Source organism: Anomaloglossus baeobatrachus, chromosome 4, assembly GCF_048569485.1.
Source record: "Anomaloglossus baeobatrachus isolate aAnoBae1 chromosome 4, aAnoBae1.hap1, whole genome shotgun sequence".
NCBI lineage: Eukaryota > Metazoa > Chordata > Amphibia > Anura > Aromobatidae > Anomaloglossus > Anomaloglossus baeobatrachus.
Window position 1 is genome coordinate 615,414,630 of NC_134356.1, and position 14,420 is coordinate 615,429,049.

A 14,420-nucleotide genomic window follows, 5' to 3' on the forward strand; every position below is an offset into this window, starting at 1 on the left:
CCCATAGAGAATCTATGGTGTATTGTCAAGAGAAAGATGAGACACCAGACCCAACATTGCAGATGAGCTGAAGGATGCTATCAAAGCAACCTGGGCTTCCATAACCCCTCAGCAGTGCCACAGTCTGATCACCCCCATGCCACGCCGCATTGATACAGTAATTCATGCAGAAGGAGCCCTGACCAAGTATTGAGGCATTTACTGTACAGACTTCAGTAGGCACCAACATTTGAGTGTAAAATCATTTTTCAGTTTATCTTCTATATTCTAATTTTCTGAGATGACTTTTAGGTTTTCATTGGCTGTAAGCCATAATATAATATTTATTCATTTATAGAGCGCTGTTAGACAGCGCTTTACATACTTTGGCAGCATTGTCCCCATTGGGGCTCACAATCTAGGTTCCCTATCAGTATGTTTTTGGAGTACCCAGAGGAAACCCACGTAAAACACAGGGAGAACATACAAACTCCTTGCGGATGTTGTCCTTGGTGGGATTTGAACCCAGGACCCCAGCACTGCAAGACTGCAGTGCTAACCACTGAGCCACCGTGTATCATCATCAACAATAACAAAACACTTGCAATAGATTCCTCTGTGTGTAATGACTATATAATACAGTATATACATTGTGTCCACCCATATCCTGTCCACCACCATTAACTTGAGAACGACAGCAGCTATAGGCATAGAAGTGGTGTCTAGGTATAGTAAAGTAGCCTTGTGCTACGCAATGAAACCACCTATAGCGCCACCTGCTGGAAAACAACGGAGTTAGCATTTTTTTTCTCTCGAAAACGGAGCGACAGAAAAAAAAGAATTAAAAAATTCAGGGCTGTGGAGTCTGTAAGCCAAGCCTTCGACTCAGACTCCTCAATTTCTCTTGCACCAACTCAGACTCCGGCTCCTACATATATTGCTTATAGTTAAATTTTTCACCTATTGTAGTACATGAATATGTATGTGAACATCAGACATTTAATAATTTTTATGATACAATAATCAAGATATTTGGATAGAACATAAAATATATTTATTGGAATACAACTTTAGAACACAAAAAACTAATACATTGTAAATATGTAATACACCATGTAATATACAGTAGATTACATATATCGTGTATATATTATATATACACACACACACACACACACACACATTGTATTACATATTTACAATTATTTTGTGTTCTAAAGTTGTATTCCAATAAATATTTTCTGTTCTATCCAAATATCTTGATTATTGTATCATAAAAATAATTTAAATGTCTGATGTTCACATTGTACTACAATAAATTTTTCACTTAAATATAAGCATTATACTAAATATTTAGTAAAATATTCAGCACATTCTGCATTGCACTCCTGTCTCCAATTTATTATAGATTTTAGGAGTCGGAGTCGGTGCATTTTATACCGACTCCACCAAAATGAGCTCTGACTCCACAACTCCAACTCCACAGCCCTGAAAAAAATTGTAGGGCATCATCAATTCAATACGAATCGACACCTTGCATACAGAAATGCTATGATATGAAATGCATGACCCCCCCCCAAAAAACCCAAAAACAAACATTGAATGCTGGTCATGCATATGGCGCTCATTTAACTTTGATGCTCACAGTGGCCACCGTCAGCTGCAATGCACATCTGGCCTCTGCACAGCATACTGTATCTTGCTGCACGTTGTGCAATATGGTAGGTGACACATTTGCACAGGCATCTGTGATACGTCGTCGTAGGTCCTGCAATGTTGGTGGAGGGGTCGCATACACCTGCTGTTTGATGTGACCTCACAGAAAGAAGTCCAATGGGGTCAGGTCAGGTGAGCGTGGAGGCCACACCACACAGCCACCATACCCAATGACTTGTAGGAAGGTCTCCATGAGGTATCGCTTCACGTCCACAGCCTTGTGAGTTTTACACGTTCTAATCATAGCATTTCTGTATGCAAGGTGTCGATTCGTATTGAATTGATGATGCCCTACAACTTTGTAATTCACTTTTTTCTCTCTCTCGTTCCATTTACGAGATAAAAATGCCAACTCCGTTGTTTACCACCAGGTGGCGCTATAGGTGGTTTCATTGCGTAGTGCATGGCTACTTTACTATACCTAGACACCACTTCTATGCCTATAGCTGCCGCCGTTCTCAAGTTAATCGCGATGGACAGGATATGGGTGGACACACTGTAGAAATAGATCATTCTGTGTGTAATGATTATATAATATATAGGAATAGATCACTGTGTGTACTGACTAATACCATAATTTTCGGACCATAAGACGCACTTTTTCCCCCCAAATGTTGGGGGAAAGTGGGGGGTGCGTCTTATGGTTTGAATGTGGCTGCGGAGAATGAGGGTGCTGCGGTGGAGCAGGTCATTGGGGGCACAAGCAGGCTGTAGCAGTGACTGCCGTGACCACATGGGCCCGCTCATTTCATATGCACGCCCATCCTCCTGCCCATCATCTCACAGCGCTGAATCCAGCGCTGACAGGTGGGCGGGATGATGGGCGGGGGGTGTGCACATAATTAACAGCTGGCCGTGATCACCCCTGGCAATTACAGCCTGGAGTGATCATGTGTGGCTGTATTCACTGTCCCCGTGCATCATTATCAGTGCAGTGAATCAGTACACTCACCCGTCACAGTGTGTGGAGCCATCCCCCTGCAACACCAATCATCTTACTCTGTCTCAGCTGCAGCGCCGCTGAGTGGAACAGTCACCGTTGTCTGCAGCATCGCGATTGTCTTCCTGTCTGTGCCGGTCAGACAGGAAGACATCGCGATGCTGCAGACAACAGTGACGACGGCTCCACTCAGCGGCGCTGCAGCTGAGACAGAGGAAGATGATCGATGCTGCAGGGAGTGAGGAAAGGAGAGTATAAATGTTTATTTTTTTTTTTCTGTGCCATAGGATACAGGCCATATACCAGGATGGGGTATATTATGACCAGGATGGATGATGGAGGGGGCGGGGGGGTTATATGAGCAGGATGGATGGAGGGGCGGGGGGGTTATATGAGCAGGATGGATGGAGGGGGCGGGGGGGTTATATGAGCAGGATGGATGGAGGGGGGGGTTATATGAGCAGGATGGTATGGGGGGGTTATATGAGCAGGATGGTATGGGGGGGGTTATATGAGCAGGATGGTATGGGGGGGGTTATATGAGCAGGATGGATGGAGGGGGGGGGGTTATATGAGCAGGATGGTTTGGGGGGGTATATGAGCAGGATGGTTTGGGGGGTATATGAGCAGGATGGTTTGGGGGGTATATGAGCAGGATGGTTTGGGGGGTATATGAGCAGGATGGTTTGGGGGGTATATGAGCAGGATGGTTTGGGGGGTATATGAGCAGGATGGTTTGGGGGGGTATATGAGCAGGATGGATGGGGGGGGTATATGAGCAGGATGGATGGGGGGGTATATGAGCAGGATGGATGGGGGGGTATATGAGCAGGATGGATGGGGGGGTATATGAGCAGGATGGATGGGGGGGTATATGAGCAGGATGGATGGGGGGGGGTATATGAGCAGGATGGATGGGGGGGGTATATGAGCAGGATGGATGGGGGGGTATATGAGCAGGATGGATGGGGGGGGTATATGAGCAGGATGGATGGTGGGGGGGTTATATGAGCAGGATGGATGGAGGTTATATGAGCAGGAAGGATGGAGGGGGTGGTTATATGAGCAGGAAGGATGGAGGGGGGGTTATATGAGCAGGATGGATGGGGGGGGTTATATGAGCAGGAGGGGGTATATGAGCAGGAGGGGGTATATGAGCAGGATCATATACAAGGCAGATGGGTTGTTACCAGAATGGGGTACCTTAGTAGAGAATTTGGGGACATTACCCCCATAAGTGTCAGCAGCAGATCCTCACCCCATAACAGTGTGTCATGACCACATTTTTTGGTTAAAATTTAAGTTTCCTATTTTCCTCCTCTAAAACCAGGGTGCGTCTTATGATCAGGTTGTCTTATAGTCCGAAAAATACGGTATATGAGTTTCCCTTTTTGTATTAAATTACTGAAATAAATTAGAATATCCTCAAAGTTAATTTCTTACAATGCACGGGTTTGTCATTCAGAGTGGGATGGATATAAAAAAAAAAAAAAAAAAAAAAAAGTAAAAAACCCAAAAACCATGAAATCATGATCATGTCCCCGTCACATGTTGGATACAAACAATATGGCCGCTGCATGGTTTTGCATTGCAACTGGTTTTATTAAACATTTAAAACAAGTCAATATTGAGGTACTGCTGCTTTAAGGCATCTGGAATGGAAGACTAAACTCTCCCCCCTTCTTCTGACACGGGTTTATGGGATAATGAACTCATCTGCCTAATCAAATGCATACAACTTTGCTTTAAACATCTGGTTGGGCTAAATAAATGACAACTTGCCCGCAGGGTATCAAAAGAAAGCAGCGTGGCAATTTAGTGGATAGACCACCCCCCCCCTCCCTTGAGCACCCACGCCATTCTGGGTGGTAATTCTGTCCCGGTACAAAAATAAACTGAGGGTGAAGCAAACAATATTAGCACCTTAAAAAGTAAGAGAGACCCCCAAAGTCTGCTCCATGTTCCCAACCTCACCAAATACAAAAACAACATTCTTTGTACAGATGGAGGAGAGGCTCCTGTGTGCAGATATCACCCTCCACAACGTGACCCAGACGTGCCAGCGGAGCACATGTGGCCAGCACATGCAGGTCCTCAGGAGCAACACGCGGCTATGTATAGCCTCACTCCGCTACAGCGTGGTCCGGCGTTGTTTCTGGCACCGCCAGTGCTTGGTACACCATTCTCCTTGCCACAGTCGCGTCTGTTCGTGGTCTCTCCTTATGAGTCTGCATCAACGCTGCAAGAGAGGAACAACCCTGTTATAAGAAGTTTCCACTAATACAGATCTGGTCACCAGATTTCACATTACACGCTACAGACAAAAGGGGTATTCCCATCTCCAAGATCCTATCCCAATATGTAGGAGGTGTGATATTAGCACATTCCTACATTTAGAAATGTACTATAGTTCTCCTCATTAACTACACTGTGCGCAGAATTATTAGGCAAGTTGTATTTTTGAAGGCGAGAAGAAAGCCTTGAAGCTGGGGGAATGGTGCATTCAAAGAGGCAACCCCTTTAAGACAAGCATTTTAGGAGTCCAAGTGTCAATGAGTCCAATGTATGCCCAACCAGCTTTGCAGTGTGAGATCTCAGCAGGGAGGAGGGACACTGAGGAAATGTCAGTTTAGGTAGAATGCGATGAACTAAACTTTGATCATTCGCATCAGAATGGCTGTACGATCATTTATGAAAGTACACCAACCACATCAGGTCTAAAATTCCCATTTACTAGTGTGTACAAATTGTACACACTAGTAAATGGGAATTTTAGACCTGATGTGAAATCTGCATGTGATGCATTGTGAAATCTGGTGACAGCCGCTTTAACACTTGCAAGATTAAACCTTGGAAAAAAATAACCCACTTTTCAAAGTAATTTGGGTGGTCGTCTTAAAGAACATGACCATTATGCACAATTCTAGTGGAACAAACTTTCACATGTTGACTCAGGGCAAGGGGGGGGGGGTGGCATTTGGGAGAAATATCATTGTGTTTTTTAACATATGTTATATCCAACCATATAACAAGGTGACCGAGCACTTGGCGCACTTTCCCAGTCATAAGCACCAACCATGTGTCCCATCAACCCAAGTAACAAAGGTTACCACTAGTGTTGAGCGGATCCGGATTGGCAAAATCCGGATCCACATGGTTTGAGTGGCAGATCCAAGTCCGACCCGGACGCGGGATTCAGGGTGCATGATCCAGATCAGTATTCTCCCTCTCTCTCGTCCCCGGATTCCAGGATTCCACTCCCCATTCACATATATGGGGCCGAACTCCGGATCGGATCCGGACTTTTCTCAACCCGCTGGGTAGCCGCCGGACCCGGATTTTTCACTGTCCGGTCAACTCTAGTTACCACATATCCCCCCCGATGTATGTGATAAGACCATGGAGGAACGACATTTTGTGATCGAGTGGGAGAAATCTTGCTGGAATATAAGCTTTATCCGACCACATTGCAATGGAGTAAAAAGGAGTGTGACCTGTTAACAGAAGAGTCGTTCTTACATGCGAGTTTGCCGATCTGGTAGAGGAGCATCTTCGTGATCTTCGGCTCAGTTTTTATTTTAGGAGACTAAACAAATTTTTATAATTTGCTGTCATTAGGATTAGTATGGGATTTCCTCAAGCCAGAATGTGGTGCATCAGACACTGGTCTAATTCATGTGTGATGACGTTACCAGACACGTCCAGTGATTCAGCATCTACAGGACGTGGAATACAAGGGACTGTAGAGCATTTCCACCAGGACCAGCACCTCCCGAGACATGGGCTAGACCTCTGATCCATACAGATTTTCAGAGATCTTGAACGGTCCATGTTAAAAAGGAAGAGCAAGTAGTTTTGCAGTGAACTGAATTTATCCACAGAATTAGTGTTAGAAAGCATTTGCCTCTAGAGCTGCAAGTAAAGGAATCTGCCTGGGACGGGACTCTCCTACAGAGACGAGCACATATGGAACCATTTAGTAGAAATTAGGAGCCGTGCATGGCCGGCTAGAAGACCAGAAACAGTCCGTGCCGGAAGGAATTAATTACTGCATCCATTTTTTTTTTTTTTTTTTTTTTTTTTTTTTTTTACTGCACTATTCTAAGTCCTGTTGTGTATAAATACGTGACTCTTCAGATTTTGTGTTATACCATGCCTGATGAAGAGACCTGAGTAGTCTCGAAAGCTTGCAATTATTACCATCTTTTCAGTTAGCCATTAAAAGGTATCAACCACTGAGGACTCTCTGTTCTTTTAAACAATTTTTTACTGCATCCAGACATTAGCACTAAATTCTAATTGTGCTTTACTTAACCCATTCACCATGGGATGTCAGTGGGTGAGGCTGCACCTCCAAAAGGCACTGCATGGATTTAGGCTACTTTTACAAGCAGAAGGTGATGTCCAGATGGTTTTGTGATTTATACGTTTCCCAAAAAATAAAACCTGCCCAGGAAAAAAAAAAAAAAAAAAAAACCCCTAGTATGATTCTTGGGGCTTTTGAGTATGCTTAAGATATAAGCCCTAGTCCAAACATAAGCCCTAGTCGCAATCGCAAAAGGAAGTGTCCAGGCAGCAAAAAATAGCAGGACTATTCAAAGAAAGCAGCCGCCCCCCCCCCCTTCCCCCCCAAAGAAAGCAGCCGCCCCCCCCCCCTCCCCCCCAAAGAAAGCAGCCGCCCCCAAACAAAAAAAAAAAAAAGCAGCCCCTCCCCCCCCCCCCCAAAGAAAGCAGCTGCCGCCAGCCCCCGAAAAAAAGGACGCAGCACCCCCCCCCCCCAAAGAAAGCAGCCGTCCCCACCCAACAGAAGGCAGATACGGGGCCTATGGGATTAACCTTTGCATCAGGAGCTTTCCGAACACATTCAACAAGCGCAGCCTCACCATCTGTAAGATTTTGCTTCCAGCACTTGGTAGCACCGGCTGTCTTCCAAGTAAAAATCTGGGTGCAGAAGACTGCGGTCTTGTCATTAATACTTCAGCATGATGATTGAGGACTACACTATTGCTTATTTTTATGGCAGATTTGGTGCAGAAAATCTGCAGCATGTCAATTCTTGGTGCATTTTTTTTCCTGCATTTTTCTTAGCCCTTCCACCCACTAACTTCATTAACGTGAACCTGTCAGGTGCAATATGCAGCCAGGACCACGAGGAGTTCTGGGTACATATTACTAATCCCTGCCTAACTGTCCCTGTATACACTAGCGTAAAGTGATGACACAAGGCAATACCCACAGGGGCTAAGAGGGCGGAATGAGAGCAGGAACAAATGCTCTGCCACTAGTCCCCTCGCTCATTACCATATCATAAAGGATCTTTAGAAATACTTTTCTAAAGATCTCTTTACCTATGCTAGTGTATACAGGGACGGTTAGGCAGGGATTAGCAATATACACCCAGAACTGCTCATGGTTCTGGGTGCATTTTGGACCTGACAGGTTCCCTTTAAGACAAACATAAGTTACAAAAATGCAGCAAACACGCATGCATGCGCTCTTCTGACAAAGTGCAGATTTGATGCAGAAAATTTCTGCAACATGTGCACAAAGCCTTAAAGTTGGGCTGAAAACAACACTAGGAAGCGCCATGTTTACAAGGCTAAGGAAGAGTCTTTGCACTCATCCACAAACTTTGCTTCAGTAAAATACAGTAGATGCTGTAAAGTACCATAAGCTTGTCCCAAAAGGCATAAAATCTGCAAGCGCCACATCACTCGCAGAGGAGGCCCTGCTTCAGGCATCTGCAGAACATCCACATGTGGAGATATTCACGGTAACTGTTTCATGCATTCATCGGAGATAAGAAAAGCGGCAAACGGCCAAATCCTAAGCAGGAACATGTGCGACTAACACCGATGCCCCAAACTGCGCCCGCTGTGAATGGTTTACTGTAACAATTAGAGGTGGAGGAGGATTAGCGGAGCCTCTTCTGGTTACATGATTGTAATACAGTGACCGCTAAGGCAAGAAATCCAAGCACCAAATCCAGAAAATACCTGCTGGAATGTGCCAAAAATAATTATACAGGTATCCAGAAGAAGGGAATTTTGTTACTTACCGTAAATTCCTTTTCTTCTAGCTTTTATTGGGAGACCCAGACGATTGGGTGTATAGCTACTGCCTCCGGAGGCCACACAAAGCATTACACTAAAAAGTGTAAGGCCCCTCCCCTTCTGGCTATACACCCCCAGTGGGATCACTGGCTCACCAGTTTTAGTGCAAAAGCAAGAAGGAGGAAAGCCAATAACTTGGTTAAACAAATTCACTCCGAGTAACATCGGAGAACTGAGAAACCGTTCAACATGAACAACATGTGTACCCGAAAAAACCCAAAAATCCCGAAGGACAACAGGGCGGGTGCTGGGTCTCCCAATAGGAGCTAGAAGAAAAGGAATTTACGGTAAGTAACAAAATTCCCTTCTTCGTCGCTCCATTGGGAGACCCAGACGATTGGGACGTCCAAAAGCTGTCCCTGGGTGGGTAAAGAAATACCTTATGTTAGAGCTGCGAAGACAGCCCTCCCCTACGGGGAGGCAACTGCCGCCTGCAGGACTCTTCTACCTAGGCTGGCGTCTGCCGAAGCATAGGTATGCACCTGATAATGTTTGGTGAAGGTGTGCAGACTCGACCAGGTAGCCGCCTGGCACACCTGTTGAGCCGTAGCCTGGTGTCGCAATGCCCAGGACGCACCCACGGCTCTGGTAGAATGGGCCTTCAGCCCTGATGGAACCGGAAGCCCAGCAGAACGGTAGGCTTCAAGAATTGGTTCTTTGATCCATCGAGCCAGGGTGGCTTTGGAAGCCTGCGACCCTTTGCGCTTACCAGCGACAAGGACAAAGAGTGCATCCGAGCGGCGCAGGGGCGCCGTGCGGGAAATGTAGATTCTGAGTGCTCTCACCAGATCTAACAAATGTAAATTCTTCTCATACCGATGAACTGCATGAGGACAAAAAGAAGGCAAAGAGATATCCTGATTAAGATGAAAAGAGGATACCACCTTCGGGAGAAACTCCTGAATGGGGCGCAGCACTACCTTGTCCTGGTGGAAGACCAGGAAAGGAGCCTTGGATGACAGCGCTGCTAGCTCAGACACTCTCCGAAGAGATGTGATCGCTACCAGAAAAGCCACTTTCTGTGATAGTCTAGAAAGTGAAACCTCCCTCAGAGGCTCGAAGGGTGTCTTCTGGAGGGCAACTAGTACCCTGTTCAGATCCCATGGATCTAACGGCCGCTTGTACGGGGGTACAATATGACAAACCCCCTGCAGGAACGTGCGCACCTTAGGAAGTTGTGCTAGACGCTTTTGAAAAAAGACGGATAGCGCCGAGACTTGCCCTTTAAGGGAGCCGAGCGACAAACCTTTTTCTAACCCAGATTGCAGGAAAGAAAGAAAGGTAGGCAATGCAAAAGGCCAGGGAGACACTCCCTGAGCAGAGCACCAGGATAAGAATATCCTCCACGTTCTGTGGTAGATCTTAGCGGACGTGGGCTTCCTAGCCTGTCTCATGGTGGCAACGACCCCTTGGGATAATCCTGAAGACCCTAGGATCCAGGACTCAATGGCCACACAGTCAGGTTCAGGGCCGCAGAATTCCGATGGAAAAACGGCCCTTGGGACAGTAAGTCTGGTCGGTCTGGTAGTGCCGACGGTTGGCCGACCGTGAGATGCCACAGATCCGGATACCACGCCCTCCTTGGCCAGTCTGGGGCGACGAGTATGACGCGGCTGCAGTCGGATCTGATCTTGCGTAGCACTCTGGGCAAGAGTGCCAGAGGTGGAAACACATAAGGGAGCCGGAACTGCGACCAATCTTGCACTAAGGCGTCTGCCGCCAGAGTTCCGTGATCGCGAGACCGTGCTATGAAGGTTGGGACCTTGTTGTCGTGCCTGGACGCCATTAGGTCGACGTCCGGCCTTCCCCAGCGGCTACAGATTTCCTGAAACACGTCCGGGTGAAGGGACCATTCCCCTGCGTCCATGCCCTGGCGGCTGAGGAAGTCTGCTTCCCAGTTTTCTACGCCGGGGATGTGAACTGCGGATACGGTGGAGGCCGTGGCTTCCACCCACGTCAGAATCCGCCGGACTTCCTGGAAGGCTTGCCGACTGCGTGTCCCTCCTTGGTGATTGATGTATGCCACCGCTGTGGAGTTGTCCGACTGAATTCGGATCTGCTTTCCTTCCAGCCACTGCTGGAAGGCTAGTAGGGCAAGATACACTGCTCTGATTTCCAGAACATGGATCTGAAGGGTGGACTCCTGCTGAGTCCACGTACCCTGAGCCCTGTGGTGGAGAAAAACTGCTCCCCACCCTGACAGACTCGCGTCTGTCGTGACTACCGCCCAAGACGGTGGTAGGAAGGATCTTCCCTGTGATAATGAGGTGGGAAGAAGCCACCATTGCAGAGAGTCCTTCTGTGAAAAGGATACTTTCCTGTTCAGGGATGTTGACTTCCCGTCCCATTGGCGGAGAATGTCCCAATAAGAGGACGCAGATGAAACTGCGCAAACGGAACCGCCTCCATTGCCGCCACCATCTTCCCGAGGAAGTGCATGAGGCGTCTTAAGGAGTGCGACTGACCTTGACGGAGAGTCTGCACCCCAGTCTGTAGTGACCGCTGCTTGTCCAGCGGAAGCTTCACTAGCGCTGAGAGGGTATGAAACTCCATGCCAAGATACGTTAGTGATTGGGTCGGTCAGGTTTGACTTTGAGAAGTCGATGATCCACCCGAACGTCTGGAGAGTCTCCAGCGCAACATTCAGGCTGAGTTGGCATGCCTCTTGAGAGGGTGCCTTGCAAGTAGATCGTCCAAGTAAGGGATCACAGAGTGTTCCTGTGAGTGCAAGACTGCTACCACTGCCGCCATGACCTTGGTGAACACCCGTGGGGTTGTCGCCAGACCGAATGGCAGAGCTACGAACTGAAGATGGTCGTCTCCCATCACGAAACGTGGAAAACATTGGTGCTCTGTAGCAATCGGCACGTGGAGATAAGCATCTTTGATGTCTATTGATGCTAGGAAATATCCTTGAGACATTGAGGCAATGACGGAGCGGAGGGTTTCATCCGGAACCGCCTGGCCTCCACGTGCTTGTTGAGCAGTTTTAGGTCCAGAACGGAACGGAAAGAGCCATCCTTTTTTGGCACCACAACCAGATTGGAGGAAAACCGTGTCTTGTTCCTGAAGAGGAACAGGGATTACCACTCCTTCTGCGTGCAGAAGAGCATCGGCTCGGTGGGGAGGTGGGGACGTTCTGAAGAATCGAGTCGGAGGACGAGAACAGAACTCTGTCCTGTGCACGTGGGCACAATGTCCCTCACCCACCGGTCTGTGACCTGTGGCAGCTAAATGTCGCCAAAGGCGAGCGAGTCTGCCATCAACCGCGGATGCGGAGAGATGAGAGAGCTGAGAGTCATGAGGAGACCGCCTTGGTAGCGGTTCCTCCGGCTGCCTTCCTTGGGCGTGATTGAGCCCCCGGAAACTGAGCCCCTCTGAGGCTTTTCAGCTCTTTTGGACGAGGACAATTGGGACCTGCCCGAGCTTGGGAAGGACCGAAACCTCGACTGTCCTTCCAGGACAGCATTAATAGGGTAAGTCGCAATGCAGACATTGCGAGGTTACGGACGCCCCTGCGGCACAAATGTACATATGCTCAAGACCAGCTGTGCAAGAACAGCTGAAAAGCTTAGGGTGCCCATACGGCTGTAAATGCCGGAGCAACCGACACGCCGATAGCCTCATAGACAGATTTCAACCAGAGTCCATCTGTCTGGCATCTTTAAGTGAAGTCCCATCTCCACTGCAACTATAGCTCTAGCCGCAAGCCTGGAGATTGGAGGATCCACCTTTGGACCCTGGGTCCCGCGCTTGACCACGTCAGGGGGAAAAGGATAACGTGTATCCTTAATACGTTTGGAGAAAACGCTTATCTGGTAAGCGTGGTGTTCCTGGACTGCTTCTCTGAAGTCAGCGTGGCCAGAAAAATACTCAATATACGTTTGAGCTACTGAAATGGGACTTCTCCTGCTGTGCAGCTGACTCCTCCGCTGGGGGAGCTGAGGGAGAAAGATCCAACATTCCATTGATGGACACTATAGGATCATTCCTTATGGCGTCACTATCCGGTGTATCCGGATTGAGAGCGTTGTCAGGATCAAAGTCCTGATGAGCTACGTCTGCCTCATCATACAGAGAGCCTCCTGGGACCCCCCCCCCGGAGCACCGATTTTATTCCCAATGAGGGTGGCCAGGGAGCAATGATCCAGATTGCCCATGGCCTGTCCGGACTGCAAGTCTCTATCCCATTGCAACTCCATCCCTGTCCTTGGACAGGGTTGACAGGTGGTTCCTTTGGCCACGTCTAGTAGAGACCCCGGCTGACCAAGTGCTCCAGGGGAGCATTGCACACAATGGGGTTCAGTGCCGTGGAACAGTATCACATGCAGTAACAACAGCATCGAAAGCCTGTGTTGCTTATATGCTGCTGCCGACTAGCCATCTAGGACATAGAGCTAAGAATGGCGACCGTACAATGCAATGTATAGCATACAAGCATAAAGTACAATGAACACTGCAGCACATGCAATACAAGCAGCATAGAAAGCCTGTGCCTTGGCACCCCTGCTTTTCTGCTGCTGTAGACTAGCCATCTAGGGGAATATAGCCCAGAATATCGACCATACAGTGCAATGTATAGCATACAAGCATAAGTACAATGAACACTGCAACCCCTGCAATACAAGCAGCATAGAAAAAACCTGTGCCTCAGCACCCCTGCTTTTCTGCTGCTGTAGTCTAGTCATTCTAGGCGAAAATAGCCCAGACGAGCGACCGTACAGTGCAGTGTATAGCATTCAAGCATAAATACACATGAACACTTCAGTACATGCAATACAAGCAGCATAGAAAGCCTGTGCCTTAGCACCCCTGCTTTCCTGCTGCTGATGTGTCGCCATCTAAGAGGGGCATATAGCCAAAAAATAGCGACCTATGCAGTGTAAGCATAAAAATACAAATGGACAACTGCGGTATTTAGTGGGGTCAGCACTTCATGTGCCGCTTACCGCCCGCCTATAAGCGGGTGTGTGGTCGCCCTAGTCCTGTGCCTGGTTGCCCAGAGTCCGATGTCTCAGCTCGGACTGCAGGAATGGCTGCCAGCGTCCTTCTCCAGCTCGTGTGAGTAGGGGCGGGCCGTGGGCGTGCCCCCAAGTCAGAGCGGGAAACCGGCGTCCCACAGTGTCCAGTGAGAGGGCTGGAGCATGTAAATAAGGCTCCAGCCCTCGGCGCTGCTGATTGTACAGCGTCTCTCCCCTACCCTGATTGACAGGGTGGAGGCGGGAACGAAGCGGAGCTAGGCCGCAAAAGCCGGGGACTGGATTTATAAGCGCCGCCGCCGTAAAAGCGCGGTCGGCGCTAAGTCCCCGGCGCACTACAAGTCCCAGCCGCGCCGCCGCTCCCGGAGCGTCCGGCGCGGTAGTTCCCCATACATAAAGTCACTCAGCTAGGCTGCAGTGACTGTAACCCTTTACTGTCCCCGGCGCACTAGCACACCCAGCAAGTCTGGAGTGTGCTGTGCCTGTGTGTACGGGGACACAGAGTACCTGAATGGTGCAGGGCCATGTCCCTGAACGGTACCCAGCTCCGTATCCAGCAGGTTCAATGGGTCTGTGGATGGAGCCCGGCCTCAGGGCTTTGGGGCCGGTAAGATCCCACTTCCTCAGAGCCCTCAGGGGGATGTGGAAGGAAAACAGCATGTGGGCTCCAGCCGCCGTACCAGCAATAGGTAC

General features: G+C 48.5%; 1 protein-coding gene across 1 annotated transcript in view; it reads right to left on the minus strand.

The window, feature by feature from the left end:
• Positions 1–4,204: 4,204 nt before the first annotated feature.
• Positions 4,205–14,420, minus strand: part of LOC142302706 (uncharacterized) — a 76,958-nt gene continuing 66,742 nt past the window's right edge. The window contains exon 8 of the mRNA XM_075343823.1: positions 4,205–4,874. Coding sequence (XP_075199938.1) covers positions 4,759–4,874 — 116 coding nt within the window. The 3' untranslated portion in view covers positions 4,205–4,758. The remainder of the gene's footprint in view (positions 4,875–14,420) is intronic.